Source organism: Chrysochloris asiatica, unplaced genomic scaffold (assembly GCF_000296735.1).
Source record: "Chrysochloris asiatica unplaced genomic scaffold, ChrAsi1.0 scaffold00174, whole genome shotgun sequence".
NCBI lineage: Eukaryota > Metazoa > Chordata > Mammalia > Afrosoricida > Chrysochloridae > Chrysochloris > Chrysochloris asiatica.
This window is the reverse complement of record NW_006408692.1, coordinates 4,894,575-4,913,646: the sequence shown is the minus strand read 5'-3', so window position 1 is coordinate 4,913,646 and position 19,072 is coordinate 4,894,575. Positions and strand designations below refer to the sequence as shown.

Sequence of the window (19,072 nt, the reverse complement as noted above, 5' to 3'; positions counted from 1 at the left end):
TAAATTCAGGTGGGATATATTCAAGGTCATATTTTGGCTCTCGTGGACTTGTTTTCATTTTCTTCAGCTTCAGTTTGAATTTGCATATGAGTAATTGATGATTTGTTTCAGATTGCCCCTTGCCTTTTTATGACTGATGATATGGAGATTTTCCATCATCTCTTTCCGCAGATGTAGTCAATTTGAAGTAGAGGCAGGACTAAAACCAAATAATCTGGTTCCAGATTCCTTTCTTGTAACCCCACTGCTTCTGCCTCCCTAAAATGAAAATCCCAAAAAATTTAGACAGGTGTGTAAACCAACTGTTGTTGTTAAGTGCCATAAAGTTGGTTCCAACTCATAGTTCTGAGAAGTGCCTGGTGGGTTTGAACTTCAGTTAGGAGTCCAGTGCTTCTTACATCACCACACTAGGACTCTGTAAACCAACTAGTCCCATCCAAATTTAAAATTTAACTCTCCTTTGTTGTATGTGTTTTTTCAATTGACATACTCGTATAATAAGGGATCATAGATAGGAAGCTGGGAAAAGGTATAGATAAGATGGAAAGGGAGCCACACAGACACTAAATAGAACCTGTCACTGGGTATACTGTTGTTGTTAATTGCCATCAAGTCAACTCCAGCTCAGAGTCATCTCCTATAGGGTTTCCAACAAACAGCTGGTGAGTTGGAACTGCCAACCTTGTGATTCAAACCGACCTAGCAGTCCCATGCTTTATCCTACAACACCTTATCTCCTCTTAAGTCAAACTTAACCAGCTCTTTCCTAAAGTAAAATAAGGTCACTCCTTATATCGTAAAATAATTTTATGACTAAAAACCAAACTTCGAGCACTATCTTTAAGGAAGGTCTAAGACATTGGGATATAATGTTGTTGGTAGTTGTCAAGTTGATTTTGACTCCTGGTGGCCACCACGTGTGCAGAGTAGAATGGCTCCATACGACTTTCAAGGCTGTGACCTTTTGGAAGTTGATCACCAGGGCTATCTGGCGAGGCACCTCTGGGTGGCAGAGGGATCAATAAGTGTTCACTAAATTAAACTGAACTTGAATTAAACTAAGACACACATGGTTAAAAAAAAAGTCTTGTCCATTTAAATTTTGTTGTTTTTGTTTAGCTCTCCTACTATGACTACTACTATTAAATTTGGAACCAAACACCTTTCTTTAGACAATAAGTACTTGTTGTTGTTGTTGTCAGGTGCCATCGAGTCGGAACCGACTCATAGCGACCCCATACACAGCAGAACGAAACAATGTCGGATCCTGGGCCAACCTCACTACTGCTGCCACGCTTGATGCCATCAATGATGCCACCTGGCTGATCCATCTTGTTGGGGGTCTTCCTCTTTTTCTCTGACCCTCCACCTTACCCAGCATGACATCCTTCTCCAGCGACTGTTCCCTCCGGACAATGTGTTCAAAGTAGGAGAGACGAAGCTTAGCCATCTTGGCCTCCAAGGAGCACTCTGGCTGCACTTCTTCCAAAACAGATCTATTGGTTCTTTTGGCAGTCCATGGCACTTTTAGTATTCTCCTCCAACATCACAATTCAAAGGCATCAATTCTTCTACGATCTTCCTTATTCACTGTCCAGCTTTCGCATCCATATGAGGTTATTGAAAATACCATGGCTTGAGTCAGGTGCACCTTAGGCCTCAAGCTGACATCTCTGCTCTTCAAATAAGTACTTAGCACAGGTTATGTAACATGTTCAAAAACACCCAGAAGAAATGAGAAATCTCACAGTAGTAGAACTTCTCAAGACTCTTACGGTATTTCATAGACAAAAGTCAATACAGCGTTCTACTGGCTTTCAATTATTTTTCACAACAGCAAACCCAAGTTTTTAAATGAAACCTCATCAGAATCCCAAATTGTATGCAAAGCTAATAAAAACATATTGGGATACTACTACCCAAACGTGAGCACCTGGGAGCCTTGAAAAGACCCTAGGGATTCCAAGAATTCAATTTTAAAACCAGCACTGTCCCAGCTTCACCTAGAACACAGAATCCCACCCACAGCCCATTTCCAAATACGGACGACTGTGTGCAAAGTGATTCCAGATAACAACCTAGCTTTGTAGTCTATGGATTGGAGAACAGTGTTTCACTAACAGTACTTTCTCTTTATTATGAGCACTCTTCATTTCCTTTATTACTAGAAATATCACTAGCCTAAGAATTTCCAAGGAAGGAATAGGTTGACACTCAAAGTAACTAAAATAATGAAAAGAAACTTAACATTATAGCAAACCAGGGTCAAACTCAATCTCTTATTCTAATGATTAAACAATATAGAATTTGGGCAAGGTACAATTTATGCAGTATTGGCATAATTTGTATAAAAATCTGCATAAAAGTCTCCTTCTACATTATGAAAAATTGTCTGTAATCTCACCTGGGGAGAGAAGCAGACACAGGAATATAAGGTCGCTGCCAACCGGAAAATATCTTCTGCATAGCCAATCGTTTTCACACAAGAATCTCAATTCATAAAGTAGAAAAAAATTAAACAAAAAATCAGTTACAAATTTCAAATAGAAAAAACACAGAGGCAATAAAATTCTCCAAAAATGACATTAAAATACCTGTAAAAATATCAAGTTAATGAAGTACTTTAAATACTTTTATATGAAAACTAATCTGAGTGGATTCTAATTCAATTAATTAAAAAAGATATATTATTACTATTACACAATCTGCATACCAGTTTTGTCTAAAAAGGAACTGAAGAGGTTTATATTATTAAAACACATATAAAATATGGTAGTTGAAATAAAAATAATTAACTATCTAGTGAGAAACTTCTTGTTGTTAAGTGCCCTCCTATCAGTTCTGACTCGCAGCTGTATAGGGTTTCTGAGGAGGAGCTGGTGGGTTTGAACTGCCAACCTTGTGGTTAGTAGTCCAGTAATAATATTACAGCACCATATCACGGCTCCCAGAAACTGCTAGAAGAAAAAAGAAACTGTACCATCACTTGGTACAAGTTATTTCCTGCAATTGACCAGCCATGCAGTAAGTACCTGAAGAGCATGGCCAAACACGAAGACTGTGGGATCCAGTCATTCTCATTGGTCAAAAAAGCAGAGGCTGCAGAATTTCTACAGAAAAGGTGCATGGGTGACAGAATTTAGAAGAAAGGTTGAAGATGTGTTTGGAGTACTGTACAGATGATTGAGAAAAAAATCAACTGATGATTTTTAAAAACTGGGTAGAGGGGTGGTTTTAGGAAGAAATTAGCAAGGATCTTGAAATACAGTATAATGAAGAACAAAATGGACATCTTCAACTGAGATTTTTGCAGAGCATGTAGAAACTTACTCAAATAGAATTCTATTACATCTAGCCTGTATTAAAACACAGAAATCAAATCAGTGGCTGCAGAGGTGACTGTGGTTCCTGGAGACGGCAGGTGTTTCTGGGTGGAACGGTGATCAGGCTTTTCAATGGCTGGGATCTGTTGAAACTGATCACCAGGGCTTTCTTCCAGGATGCCTTTGAGTGGACTCAAACTCCCAACTTTTTTGTTAGTAGCTAGGTAATTGATTATTTGCACTACACAGGATTTCAAGTGTGATTCAATATCACATAATAATGAATAAATACATGCTGTTGTTGTGAAGTGCCATCAAGGCAATTTTTACTCATAGCGACCCTGATTCCAAGGAGCAGCTGGTGGGTTTGAACCACCAACCTTGCGGTTCCCAGTAAACATTTATTTGAAAATAGATTAACCTGAGGCCATTATTTGCATTGATTTTCAATTAACAGACACAATAATTTTCAATACTTGAAAAATCCTACAACAGAAAACCTGTATACTAGAAAGAGACCATTATTAAACCTTCAGAGCAGTTGGGTCCACTAAGTGATAGCTTTTCATTTGATGCCCAGCCAACCGCTCACTTATTCCAGTAAACCAGCAGCTAAGTAGAGCTTCAGTCCTCTATTCAAAACTCTGAATCAGAATAAAACCCAACAACTACAAAGCCTAAGGGCCTGTTTGAACTGGTTCCCGGCTACTTCTCTGACCCCATTTATTGCCATAATCCCAAATTCTACAACCACCACTATCAGTGCATTCCAGCTAGCCATGTTTCCTTGCTAGTCCTACAACAAACCAAGGCCCCTTGCTTCAGGGCTTTTGCATTTCCTGCTCCCTCAGTCTTGAAATTTCTTTCTCTCATTGAACCTAAAAATAAGCGTATTGTTGCTGTTGCTGCTGTTCAGTGCCAGCGAGCAGTCGGTTCCAACTCAGTGATCCTGTATAGCGTTTTAGAGGAGCACTTGGTGAATATGAACTGCTGAACTTGTGGTTAACAGTCCAGTGCTTATCCTACAGCACCATGCCAGGACTTCAAAGCACATTGTGTCAGATAAACTTATTTTAATTTTCAGAAAGAAACAAATACTCACCATGAAGAGCCACTTTTCTTACATATGCTTGAACACACTGGCTTTCTTTGAAGTTTTCCAAAGGAAAGACCAAACCTTTGTTTCTCTTTACATTGATCACAGGTTCTATTGCAAGAAGAAGAGTTAAATCCATCTCTGCTTTCTTTGACTCTGGATAATTCTGTTTCTAAAGGAAACAGACATGTTCCACAATTTATTTAGTGAGCCAAAGACATCTTGACAAAATAAAAACAAATGAATGGTTTTGCATATATTACCTGGAGAAAATAAGTAAGTTGTGAAGCTGCTGATTCAAATAAACTCCATTCCTCATAATTAAAAGCTAATTTTATAAATTTCACAGCAGCATCCAGAGAAATGGTATTTTTTCTTTCTATTACATGTTTCAGAAGAGATGATTTTGAAAATCCAAGCATTCCATCTGTGCCAGAATTGGAAACTAGAAAGTTGAGAAAGAAGTTTTGGTATCATTCATATAAAGAAGTATTTACTACATATGAGCTTGTCAGATACTGAGAAGCACTAGGAAAACATGGAAAAGGAAACAGACACAATCCCTGCGTTTGCAGGGTTTACACTGTAGTGTAGGAAATGAAAAGGACACTGAGGAAATGCAGGGTGATGTGGGGGCACGTAGGAAAGGGATCCAACACAAGCTGGGCAGGAGAGTGACCAGGGTAGGTTATGCAGAGGAAGGAGCACTGGCCCTCAGAGAACTTGCAGGATACTCTACCGTTTCTTGGTACATATAAAGTATCTCTTAACCGAAAAAAAAAAAGAAGAAGAAGAAGAGTTTGATCCTATTAGAAATCCCAGATATTGAGATATATTTCAATCCCTTAAAGAAGAAAACTGCTTACTGATGATTGGAATGTGAAGGATGGAAACAAAAAAGAAGAATTAGTAGTTGGAAGACATGTTCTTGGTGGCAGAAAGGACATGAGAGACTTCACGACAATTTGCAAGACCTACAACGTAGTCACTGTAACATCTTTTTTGAACACCATAAAAAGTGACCACACACATCTACCTCATCAGCTGGAATGCACAGTCATCAAAGTGACTATAGCTGTGGAAAGAGACTACGGAGAAGCTCAGCATCATCAGTTAGAAAATGGCCAGGGCCTAGCAGTAGAATATTCAATTGTTCATAATGCAAGTTCAAGTTGAAACGGAATTAAATCAAAACGAGTCCATGAGAGCCAAAATACGATTTTGAATATATCCCACCTGAATTTAGAGACTATGTTAAGAATAGACTAGATGCATTGAACACAAATGCCAGCAGACCAGACAAGACTATCATATATGGAAGCAAAAGGTCATTAGACAGAAAGACCAAAATGGAGGTCAAAAACAACTCTGAAACTTTCAGTTCAATTTAAAGTACTTAAAGCAAATGGAAGAAATGATGATATAAATGAGTTGAACTGAAGAGTTCAAAGGGCAGCTTGAGAAGGCAAACTAGAATATTATCATGAAATATGCGATGACCTGGAGTTAGAAAAGCACAGGGAAGAACGCAATCAGTATTTCTCAAGCTGAAAAAACTGAAGAAAAAAGTCAAGACTTGATTTGTAATATAAAGGATTCTATGGGCAAAATACTGAATGATGCAGAGGAAGCATCAAAAGGAAATGCAAGGAACACACAGAGTCATTGCACCAAAATGAACTGGTCAATGTTTAGCAAAAGCAACAAGTAGTATATGATCAACAACTGATGGTATTTAAGGAAGAAATTCAGGCTGCACTGTTGTTGTTGTTGTTAAGTGCCATCGAGTTGATTACAACTCACAGCAACCCTGTCCTAGGGTTTCCAAGAAGCAGCTGGTGGGTTTGAACTGCCAACCTTATTGATAGCAGTCTAATGCATATCCTTCAGTGCCACTCCAGGACTTCACAAGCTGCTCTGAAAGCACTGGCAAAAAACAAGGATCTTGGAATGGAGAGAAGTTATGGTGTGGGTCTAGGCAAATAAGGTGCTTGTGGTCCACCAATAGTTACTAACAACTTGCAAATAATGCAAATAAGGTACATGGCACCCTTTTGGGAATGGCACCATGAAAATAAGGTGCATGGAATACTAACAAGTGAAGTAGTCAGTTTTGTCATCCTGCTAAGCTTAAAGTGAGCCATCCCTGAGATAGAACAAGTGGACCTCACTACCACCAAGGAAGAAAATCAGGAATGGAGCATGTCCTCTGGAGCCGAGACCCTTGTGCTGAGACCCTCCTAGACCCAGGAGACAGAGAAGGAGCTGTAATAACACTAGAGATGGCACAAGATTTTAGAAGCAGCAACAGACAAATGGTAGCAACAGAACCAGAGATGGATGCAAGACAGCATGGTGGGTTTCCAGGACCACTAACCAAGGCAGCTAGAGTGGGTACAGCGCAAGAATTGAGTGCTTTGGGGCAGGATGCTTACTGGCATGTTTTTCTGGCACTTTTTGGCAGAGCTAAAGATATTTGCAATGCTTGCTCAAGCCAGGTAGAGGCCAAGGAACTGAGAAGCCAAAAGGTTGAAGGCAAGAAAAAGGCCAGCCTGAGGGCACAGTTGAGAAGAAGTGATCCTGATTGAAGAACTTTGTCCTGAGTCATTCCTGACTTGGAATTGTAACCTGTTACTTCCCTGTTGTTGCTGTTAAGTGCTGTCGAGTCAGTGTCAACCCAAAGTGACCCTGTATACGGTTTCTGAGGAGAGGCTGGTGAGCTTGAACAGCTAACTTTGAAGCTCAAACTGACTTTGTAGTCCAGTGCATTGACTCACAACACCACACCAGGACTCCATTACTTCCCTAGTAAACCCCAAAATTGTGAATTTATTCTGTGAGTTTGTGTGGCCACTACAATGAATTATCAAACCCAGGAGAGAAGTAAAAAGTATCATGGGAGGGAATGGTTGGGATGAGAATTGCTAAAAAGGTTAAAGAAAGGAGATATATGTCTGACCTTCATCTCATAGGAATCCACCTTAGGTTGTTAATCTTGATTCCCCTCCTACCTTGTGAAATTAGAGATAAGATGCCCCTGCCATTGTGCTGTTTGTGCACTCACTTAATAAAATAGTGCCACTATAGGACAAGCACTGAACTGCTCATTGCAAAGTCAGCAATTCAGACTCACCAGCTGCTCTCAGAAACCCTAAACAGGTTGCTAGGAGTCAGAATAGACTCAACAGCACACAACAACAACTACAAAACATAACATATTCTACACTTCAGCTGTCCTACAGCAACAGAAATGCTTAGCATAAGATGTTTTACACTTCTACCTCAATAATTTATATAACTATCAAGAAAATTAGTAGCAATTGAGAAGATGTAACCACATAATTTATAACCAACCTATAGAAAACCATGTCCCAACAATAAAAATAGTCATTTCAAATACAATGCAGATGAATCCACTACTCGTATGTCACTTGTTGTACTATGGTGATTTGTGTGTTGCTGGAAGCTATGCCACAGATGTGCCACAGATATTTAAATATCTGCAGGGCCGCCTATGGTAGACAGAGATTGGCAGAGCTTCCAGACTAAAAGAGCCTGGCTGGCTGGCTGTGTGCAATGGAGTCGGTTCCGACTCATAGTGACCCTGTACAGGGTTTCCAAGGCTGTAAATCTTTATGGGAGCAGAACACCTCATCTTTCTCCCACGGAGCAGCTGGTAGTTTCAAATTTGCTAGGAAGAAGGAAAAGCTAACCACTTCTGAATGGTTACTTACTGAAAGCCATAAGAATAGCAGAACATACCAAAAAGAAGCTGACTTATGCTTTATTGAGTATGCAGAGGCTTTCGACTGTGTAGATCATGACAAGCTATGGAAAACATTGTGAAGAATGGCTATTCCAGAACAGTTAACTGTGCTCATGAAGAACCTAAACAGACCAAGAGGCAGATGTTAGAACAGAACAAGGGGATACTGAACAGTTTAAAATCAGGAGAAATGTGTGCCATGGTTGTATCCTTTCACCATATTTACTCAATCTGTATGCTGAGCAAATAATCTGAGAACCTGGATTACATGAAGAAGAACATGACATCGTAATTGTAAGAAGACTCATTAACAACATGTGATATGCACATGATACAACCTTGCTTTCTCAAAGTGAAAAGACTTAAAATACTTACTGAGAAAGATCAAAGACTACAATCTTCAATATCCTCACAACTGGACCAATAAACATCATCACGATAAATGGAAAAAAGATTGAAATTGTCAAAGACTTCCTTTTGCTTGGATCCACAATCTACACTCAAGGAAGTCACAGTCAAGAAATTAAACGATATATTGCATTAGGCAAATCTGCTGCACAAGACGTAATAAAAGTGTTCAAGAACAAAAATTTTAGTTTAAGGACTAAGTTGCACCTGAGCCGAGTCTCCTATTTTCAACAGCCTCCTATGCATGTGAAAGTAGGACAGTGAATAAGCAAGACCATTGAAGAATTGACGCATTTGAGTTATGGTGCTGGAGAAGAATATCAAAAGTATCATAGTCTGCCAGGACAAACATATATCTTGGAAGAAGTACAGAATGTTTCTTAGATGCAAGATGGCAAGATTTTGTCTCTCCTACTTTGGACATGTTGTCAGGAGGGACTAGTCCTTGGAGAATGACATCATTCTTGGTAAAATGGAGAATCAGCAGAAAAGGAAATGAATTGGCACAGTGGCAGCAGCAGTGGGCTCAAACATAACAACAATTGTGAGGATGGTGTAGGACAATGCAATGTTTCATTCTGTTGTGCACAGTGTCTCTATGAGTCAGAATAAACTCAACGGCACCTAACAACAGCAACAACATAGATTATTTACCAAAACTGACCATAAGTCACGCCATAAACAAGACCCAACAAATTTCAAAGATTTCAAATAATATAGAGCATGCTCACTGATCACAATATAATTAAGCTACAAAGCCATAACAAAAAGATAATTTTTAAATCTACAACCCAAATTTCAAAGATGAAATCACAATGGAAGTTAGAAAATATTGTGAATCTAATGATAATGAAGTATAATATGCCAAAACTTCATGCACAAGCGAAAGCTTTACTCAGAACGATATGTCTTAATATGCATACATTAAAAATTTTAAAAGTCTCAAAATCGAGTGAAAAAATCGTTAAAAATAAGTATACTAATTCCAAGAAAATAGTAAAGAACAGAAATTAATAGTACAGAAAACAGTGTTCAACGAAGAGGGTCCATAAAAACAAACACTGTATCTCTGGAAAGACTAATGAAAGTGGTGAATATCTGGTAAAATTGTTGAAGTAAGAAAAGGACAACTAACCAATGTCAGAAAAATTTCAAGAAAAACAAAATTTAATAAAATTGACAGAAGATTAAAACCAAGGGAAAAAGGGAAAAGCAGACCTGAATAGTCTCATATCAGTGGAATAAATTAAATCCACAATTTAAAACTTTTCCACAAATAAAACCCCAGGTCCAGATGGCTTCAACAATAAATTCAGCCATATAGGAAGAAACTGCACCAGTCTGACACAAATTCTTAGATATCATATAAAAGGGCACACTTCTCAATTCCTTTTATGAAGTCAGGTTGACCTTGGGAGCAAAACCAGGAAAGGGAATTATGAGAAAGGGATATCTTTCTGATGGATACAGATACAAAACTATTAAACATTGTTGTTGTTATTGTAATGTGCCGTGGAGTTGGTTCTGACTCATAGCGACCCGGTACAGGGTTTTCGAGGCTGTAAATCTTTGTTGTTGTTGTTGTTGTCAGGTGCCATCAAGTCGGAACCGACTCATAGCAACCCCATGCACACCAGAACGAAACAATGCTCAATCCTGGGCCAACCTCACCACCGCTGCCACCCCCGAGTCCATCAATGATGCCACCTGGCCGATCCATCTCGTTGGAGGTCTTCCTCTTTTTCTCTGACCCTCAACCCTACCCAGCATGACATCCTTCTCCAACGATTGTTTCCTCCGGACTACATGTCCAAAGTAGGAGAGACGAAGCTTAGCCATCCTGGCCTCCAAGGAGCACTCTGGCTGCACTTCTTCCAAAACAGATCTTTACGGGAGCAGAAAGCCTCATCTTTCTCCCACGGAACAGCTGGTAGTTTCGAACTGCTGACCCTGAGGTTCGCAGCCCGATTCATAACCACTACGCTACCAGAGCTCCTTAGCAAACAACATCTAGTAATATATCAAAAGGATAAACCTTACCTCCAAATTAGATTTATTCCTAGATATGCAATCAATGTAATTCACCACATAAACAGAAATAAAAAAGAAGAGATTTATGATCAATGGAATAAATCTCAATAAATCCAAAAAAGATTTTCAATGAAATTTAAGAATGGCTCAGGATTAAAAGCAAACAGAAACAAAGCAAACAGACAAAATGTTTAGCAAACCAGGAACAAAAGAAAATTTTCTTAATCCAAGATAAGGTATCCATAAAAATTCTTCAACAAATATCAAAAATAATGGTGAAATGTTGGAAGCTTTCCATTTGAAATCTTAAATGAGATAATAATCTTTGTTATCACCACTTACATTCCACATTTTTAGTTAAAGATCCCAGCCATTGCAATAAGGCAAGAAATAAAGGAAGAGTAAGTATGAGCAAGAAAGGAAAACACTGATCATTGTTCACAGACAAAATGATTATATGCATAAAATAAATCAAAAAAAATATTACTGAATAAAGATTTGAATTATCAGCTGAGTTTGGCAGATTTGCTTAATTCAAAGTCAACATAAATTGAATAAGCTAATGATTTCTTGTGTAAAATAAACTGCCATATTACAATTTTTGCTACTCATGCTTTATGACAAAATATTATCTCAACTCCTTATTTACCTATTAAAAGTTCTTTTCCTGCTATAAACAGTTCTGTGGTGACATCACGAAGCTCCACCTCATCTGTAGCAATAGGTCCCGTGTGTAGTAATCGCCTGTTTGGATCAGTAAGCGCTTCCAAAACAGCCAGAAACCGGGAGGCAGCACTATCGAACATCTCCTCCAACAATCGTTCAGTGATAGTACGTGGCCATGGCAACTAAATTTAAATATATAAATATATGTTGGTGGTGGTGTCATTGAGTCGGTTCCCACCCATAGCGACCCTGTATAGGGTTTCCAAGGAGTGACTGGTGAGCTTGAACCACTGACCTTGCAGTTCAAACGGCTTTGCAGTCTGACACATTAAACCCACAGCACCATACCAGGATGCCATATAAACATATACAGTCCACTTTTTTTTTTTTTTAAGTTTTACGATATTTAATATTGTAAGGCAAAGAAAAGAATGAGATGCTGGTTTTTTTGGTTTTCATTGTTTGAAGTGTCTCTCCAGACTCCCTTCAAAATGTATATCATGTTGCCATTACATAAAGACTTTGATACTTCTTATATGCTCTGTGAGCAAGGCAGCATAAAATGGCAGTTACGGTCTTTGTATTAGGCCAGCATCAATCTCCACACGCCTGATGGTACCTGAATTACACAGCCTCAAAGAATCCTGGTGTGGCACTGTGGGTTAATGCACTGGACTGCAAGGTTGGCTTGAACCACAATGTCTGCAGTTCAAACCCGTATGTTTGGATGTGAGGGCCTGTACAGGTTTCCGAGAAGCAATTGGTGAGCTTCAACTGCCAACCTTGCATTTCAAACTGACCTTGCAGTCCTGCACATTAACCCACAGTGCCACACAAGGATCACTGAGTCAGAATCGATTCAATGGCATACAACAACAAGGAGCTAATAGTCAAACTTCGATTAAATAAGGTGCTCTAGTAATGCAGTGGTTACGAATCGGGCTGCTAACCTCATGGTCAGCAGTTCAAAACGATCAGCTGTTCCTGTAAAGATTTACAGCCTCAGAAACCTTGTGCAGGGTCACTATGAGTCGGAACTTAACAACACCACGGCACTTAACAACAACAACAGTGGTTTTTTTACATTCCAATGTCAAATATCCGGATATTCAGTGAGTCTGGATGGGGTGTTTTTAACAAGCATTGAGGAAGAATCTAATGCAGAAGGCCCTCACACCCAAACATGGAACACTAGAGTTACGAATTTTTAAAATATATTTGAATAAGTTCATCAAAATCTATAGTATAAATAAGCTTGCAGTAGTTAATTCTGAAGAAGAGTTGACCCACTGGAATACTAATAATCAAATCTTAGATAGTTATAGCCTTACGTGAGTTTCTAGTCAAGAATGATTTCACCATCTGTAAATGGCTTGCCTCCATCCTAAATTCCTTATGACACATGCCCAAATGACCTCTTTTCTATACTTAGATTGCCAGTAACTAAGGGTTGTTGTTAAGTGCCGCTGAGTCCATTCTGACTCATAGTAAACCTGTATAGGGTTTCCGAGGAATAACTGATAGGTTTGAACTTCTAACTTTGTGGTTAGCAGTCCAGTGCTTATCCTATACAAGTAACTAAGAGTTGTTGGTGTTGTTGTTAAGTGCCATTGAGTCAGCTATGACTCATAGTGCCCCTGCATAGGGTATCCAAGGAGCAGCTGGTGGATATGAGCTGCCGACCATGTCGTTAGCAGTCCAGGACTTTAGTTACTAAGAGAGGTGGCTCTATTTACTTTTCTAGAATTCATGCCCAACTAGAAGATACCCACCATACTCCCATGATTCCCGTGCTCCTTTTCTCTTATTTGGTCAAATGGGAAAGAAAGAAAAACAAACTCAGGGATAAAGCTGATTTGCACATTTCCTCCCAAAGCAGCAGCTTCCTTACTTATTAGCTTCAAGCTTCAGGTTAACTGAAATGTTAAAAACCACAATAAAACTTGAATTTCATACACTTCTCCTTTCTTTCCTTATAAACACAGTTAATGGATTCTTTGAAATTTTTTTACTCTAGATTTAAAAAGCAACCCTGTGTAGGATTTCTGAGGAGCAGCTGGTGGGTTTGAACTGCAGACCTTGTGGTTTGTAGTCCAGTGCTGATCCTACAGCACCACACCAAGAGTCCTTCGAATAATTAGAAGTGTTCAAAATGAAATAGCAAACACCAGTTAGAAGAGTGAAATTGATTCATTTAAATGTTCGAGAAAAACTAACAGAATGTAGAATAGAAAATTTATCAGATTAATGGATGGATAATAATGATTAGATTTTGAAACATAAATATTTGACAGATCTATAAAATAAGAACTGTTGTTGTTAACTGTCGCTGAGTCTGTTCCAACTCATAGCAACTGAGTACAACAGGAGAAAATATTGCCTGGTTCAGTACCATCCTCAAACCTTCCTATATTTGAGTCTGTTTTTGAAGCCATTATACCAATCCATCTCCCTGAGGATCTTCCACTTTTTCAGTTCGCCTCTACTTTACCAAGCATGAGGTCCCTCTTCAGGGACTCGACCCTCCAGGTAACATGTCCAAAGAACTTGAGATGAAATCTTGCCGTCATTGCTTCTAAGGAACATTCTGGGTATATTTTCTTCCAAGGAAGATTTGTTCATTCTTCTGGAAGTACATGTTATATTCAATACTTTTTGCCAGCACCATAATTCAAAGGCAGGCATTAAGTTCTTCTCTGGTCTTCTTTACTCATGGTCCGGCTGTAGTATGCATATGAGGTGATGGAAAATACCATGGTTTGGGGTCAAGAACATCTTAATCCTCAAAGTGACATTTTTGCTTTTTAACACTTTAAAAGTCTTTTACAGCAGATTTACCCAATGTAATAACACACTGTTTTACTTTTTGTCTGCTGTTTCCATGGGCATTGATTATGGATCCAAGTAAAATGAAATCCTTGCAAAATTCAATCTTTTCTCCATTTATCATGGTGTTGCTTTTTAGTGCAGTTGTGAGGATTTTTGTCTTATTTATGATGAAGTGTAATGTATAGTGAAGGTTGTAGTTTTTAATCATATCAGTAAGGACATCTTTGCTTTCAGCAATCAAAGAAGCATCATCTGCATGTCTCAAGTTGTTAATGAATCTTTCTCCAAACCTGATGCCATGTTCTTCTTCGTATAAGTCAGCTTCTCAGAGTATGTGCTCAGCAAACAGATTAAATGAGTATGGTTAAAGCACACAATTTGACACACACCTTTCCTGATTTTAAACAACAAAGTATTCACTTGTTCAATTCTAACAACTGTCTCTTGCGAATTATGTACAAATTCTGCATGAGCACAATTAAGGGTGCTGGAATTCTCATTTTGTGAAGTTGTACATAACTTGTTATGATCCACACAGTAAATGTCTCTGCACAGTCAATAAAACACAAGTAAACATCTTTCTGGTAGTCTCCTCTTTCAGTCAAGATCCATCTGACATCAGCAATGACAGCTAGTTCCATGTCTTCTTCTGAATCTGGCTTGAATTTCTGGCAGTGCCCTGTGGATGTACTGCTGCAATTGTTTTTGAACTATCTTCAGCAACATTTTACTTGCTTGTGATATAAGTGTTCAATAATTTCCACATTCCACTGAACCACCTTTTCTTTGGAATGGACACAAATATGGATCTCTTCCAGTTAGTTGGCCAGGTAGCTGTTTTCCAAATTTCTTGGTATAAACAAGTGAATGCTTGCCAGTGTTGTATACATTTGTTGAAACATCTCAACTGGTATTCCTTCAATTCCTGGACCCTTGTTTCCACCAAAGCCTTCAGTACAGTGTGGATGTCTTCCATCAGTCCCACTGGTTCTTGTTCAAGGGCTATCTTTTGAAATGGTTGAACACTGACAAATTCTTTTTGGTACAGGGATTCTGTGTATGCCTTCCATTTTCTTTTGATGTTTCCTGTGTTGTTCAATTTTGAGCCCACGGGATTGTTCAATATTGCCAGCAGCTGGTTTTATGACCCTGAGTCAGTGATTTTAATACTTTGAGCTCTTTTCCCCCATCTGCATGATTTCTAAAATCCTCTCCAGCTTCTGAGGTTCTACAACTCTTCCGTCAGAAACTGCTCATCTTCTTCCCCCTCGCTTTCAGTTTTAGTGCCAACATAGAAACTGAGAGAAGTGATCATGGCCATCCAGAACAGCCAGGAAAGCTTCAGAGAGATATGGAACTGGACCTGAAAGGATACTGAAACTCAGAAAGGCAAAGGGGAAGACAGTGGGAGAAGAAGAAAGGTAGGCGAGAGAGAGGAAGTGGGGGTGGGGGTGTGGAGAATCGTGCTCAATTAAGTAAATCTATTTCCCACTCCCTCCTTGGGGCAGTCCTTGCTGTCTGAAAACTAATGCCCCCTTGTGGTTAGGAGGGGCCATGTAACCAGCTGGTTGTTAAGTGTAGTGGAGTCAGTTGCAACCATGTTGTTGTCATTGTTATTAGGTGCCATCAAGTCGGTACCGACTCATAGCGACCTTATGTACAGCAGAACGAAACACTACCCGATCCTGGGTCAACCTCACTACTGTTGCCAACTTGAGTCCATCAATGCCGCCCACCTGGCCAATCCATCTCGTTGGGGGTCTTCCTCTTTTTCTCTGACCCTCCACCTTACCAAACAGGATATCGTTCTCAAGCAACTGGTCCCTCTTGACAATATGTCCAAACTATGAGGAGACAAAGTTAGGCCATCTTGGCCTCCAAGGAGCACTCTGGCTGCACTTCTTCCAAAACATATCTATTGGTTCTTTTGACAACCCATGGCAAATTTCAATAATCTCCTCCAACACCAAAACTCAAAAGCATCAATTCCTCTATGGTCTTCCTTATTCACTGTCCAGCTTTCATACGCATATGAGGTTATTGAAAACACCATGGCTTGGGTCAGGCGCACCTTAGTCTTCAAGCTGACATCTTTACTCTTCAACACTTTAAAAAGGTCTTGTGCAGCAGATTTGCCTAATGCAATACATCGTTTGATTTCTTGAGTGCTGCTTCCTTGAGTGTTGACAGTTGATCCAAGAAGAATGAAGTCCTTGACTATGAGGGTTGGAAATGCAAAGGTAGAAGTTTTGTAACAAGGAAGGGAGTGATTAATTCTCCAGGATAGGAGCGGAGACCTCTGGGACCATCAACAGAGAAGAGCCGAGAGCGGGACCCTACCCAGAGAAACAGAGATGCCTAAGATGGAGGCAGAGATGATGACGCAGAGTGATGAAGCGACTGGGGACTTTGGACCCAGAGAAGGAAAGGGACTGTGGGACGAAAACTGGGGGGAGGAGGGGGAAGTGTAGGGGGCAGGTTTCTGGGATATACCCTTTAGGTGGTTGATGATGCATGGAGGGGATTGGAACCATGGCAATGAGATGATATATGATGGAATGAATGTAAAACTAAAGTTCCCCCATGTAAACTATCATATAATTCACAATAAAACATTAAAAAAAAAAAAAAGAAAGAAACAGAAACTCAATGGAATTGACTAATGATTCAACATAGGAATTGTGTTTTAAAGATCATAGATCAGAAATGCTAGAAATAAACCCATACATCAATGGTCAATTGATCTTCAACAGTAGTGCCAAGATATTCAATAAGGAAAGAACAGTCTCTTCGACAAAGGGTACTTGGGCAACTGGATATCTACATGCAAAAGAATAAAATTGGACCCCTACCTCATACTATATTAAAAATTAATTTACAATCAATCAATGACCTAAATTCAAGAGCTAAACTATAAAATTATTGGCTGAAAACATAAGTGTACATTTTTTTTTAACTTTTTATTGTGAATTAGTGAAGAAGGTTCATCAAATCATAAACTTCTTTTCATCACAATGATTGCAATCCCCTTCATGCAACAACAGCTATCCTTCCTTCCTGTGGTTCTAATTTCTATTTCATGCTCCTTCCCAACCCTTCTGACTTTATCCTTAGGTACTTCTTGCTCTTTTAATCTTGAACAAAGGTTGGGCATTTCATGGTGAAAAAAAAAAAAAAGAATGAAGTCCTTAACAACTTCAATCTTTTCTCCGTTGATCAGAATGTTGTTTATTGGTCCAGTGGTGAGGATTTTTGTTTCCTTGACATTGAGATGCAATCCATACCGAAGGCTGTGCTCTTTGATCTTCATCAGGTGCAACCATAGCGACCCTGTCTAGGGTTTCCAAGGAGTGACTGGTGAGCTTGAACTACCATCCTTGCGGTTTAAACCAAATTTGCAGTCCAGCGCATTAACCCACAGCACCACACCAGGACTACTCTTTGACATGAGGAGAGACTTAATGTCACTTCCACGCTGAGAATTACTGTCCTGTAAAGATTCTGCAGAGCTCCCATTTTTTCTCCTCTGGCAGAACAACCAGCAATTTTCTAAATGGATCACTATCATAGCCAAGCCTCCCTGACAACAACAATGGCATATAGCTCAAGAGGAAAACAAACCGTTGCTTAAGCTACCAAGACGTTTGTTTGCTGCTGTGGTCTAACTAAGTTCCTCAACACACCCAAAGGGAAGACCTGAAGCTAATAAGAAAATGTGCCTCCACCTTCTTTTCAACCTCAAAGTCTTCTAAGCTAACTTGAAACAGACAAAATGTCTATGCATAACTATTCAGAGGCTGGTTCATTTCTAACTTTTCAGGCTGTTCTTCAATCCCTTATCCTTTCAAAATTACAAAACTGGAACTGTATTAAGGCATAAAAACTTTGAGAAAGGGATGAAGTGAGACCATGTCTAAACTGGGGTAAACATTCTCCTCTGCATGTGCCCGTTGGTACCAAGAACCGAGGTCAAATTTAACATTTAGAGATGATATTTCAGAGATGCAGAGGTAGAAAGAAGCTTAAACAGAAACACTCTTAGACTTACAGTTTGTGCTTCCCTTAGGTTAACTCTTTGCTTTGGTCTAAAGAAAACCTTGTTTTTTCTTCTAGATTCAAATACTCCTCTTTTGAAGATCATCACTGCCATCTGCCTCGGAAAGAAGAGTTATATATAAAGAAACAATGGCATGCACTTCCCAAGAACTAATATTAAGTACTTAATCAACTACAGAGTGCTGTAAATTTATGTCATGAAATTTTTATACCTTTATCGTGGCCTCTCTATAAGATCTTGTAGATTCCTCCTGTGATTGTAAGGAACTCATTAACTCCAGTTGTCTTAACTCATCAATTTTAGCTAAGGCACGCCGAGCAAATGACTAAATGGGATTAAAATCAATTTAATTCATAATAAGTTAGAGAATAGTAATTAAAAATATATAAAGACAGTATGTTTTATCCACCCAGACATTTGATTTAATCAGTAAATGAGACTCTCGGCTGATATTAACTGCTTGGAGCACAGTAGCTATCCAGTGTGTCATTTCTTATGAGCGCTAGTACATTCTGCACAGCTAGTTAATAATCTGTCAGCTGGACTGTGAACCACAAAGTTGGTGGTTCAAACCTACCAGCTGCTCTTTGGAAACCCTATACAGGGTCACTATGAGTCAGAACCAACTCGATGGCACTTCACAACAACAACAATGCCAACTCAGTGACTTTAGAAATTCAAAAAATGCAAGGAAATCAGAGTTCTGGGTGAAATAGTACCTTAATAAATAAGATGTTTGCTAAACTTTCTTTTGTTCATATTGTCTGCTAAACTGTGAGGTTCCACAAAGGCCTTATTATACATTACTATATTACTACCCATTAAACCACCAACTGGGCTGCAAACCACAAGGTCAGCAGTCAAAACTACCAGCTGTTCCACAAGAGAAAGATGGG

General features: G+C 39.1%; 1 protein-coding gene across 1 annotated transcript in view; it reads right to left on the bottom strand.

The window, feature by feature from the left end:
- LOC102814362 (chromosome unknown open reading frame, human C12orf55) overlaps positions 1-19,072 on the bottom strand; it is a 73,983-nt gene that overhangs the window by 5,715 nt on the left and 49,196 nt on the right. Inside the window, exons 7-12 of the mRNA XM_006871816.1 lie at positions 18,388-18,501; positions 18,168-18,269; positions 11,274-11,472; positions 4,683-4,864; positions 4,426-4,591; positions 2,405-2,490 (exon numbers count right to left, since the gene is read on the bottom strand). Coding sequence (XP_006871878.1) covers positions 2,405-2,490; positions 4,426-4,591; positions 4,683-4,864; positions 11,274-11,472; positions 18,168-18,269; positions 18,388-18,501 — 849 coding nt within the window. The remainder of the gene's footprint in view (positions 1-2,404; positions 2,491-4,425; positions 4,592-4,682; positions 4,865-11,273; positions 11,473-18,167; positions 18,270-18,387; positions 18,502-19,072) is intronic.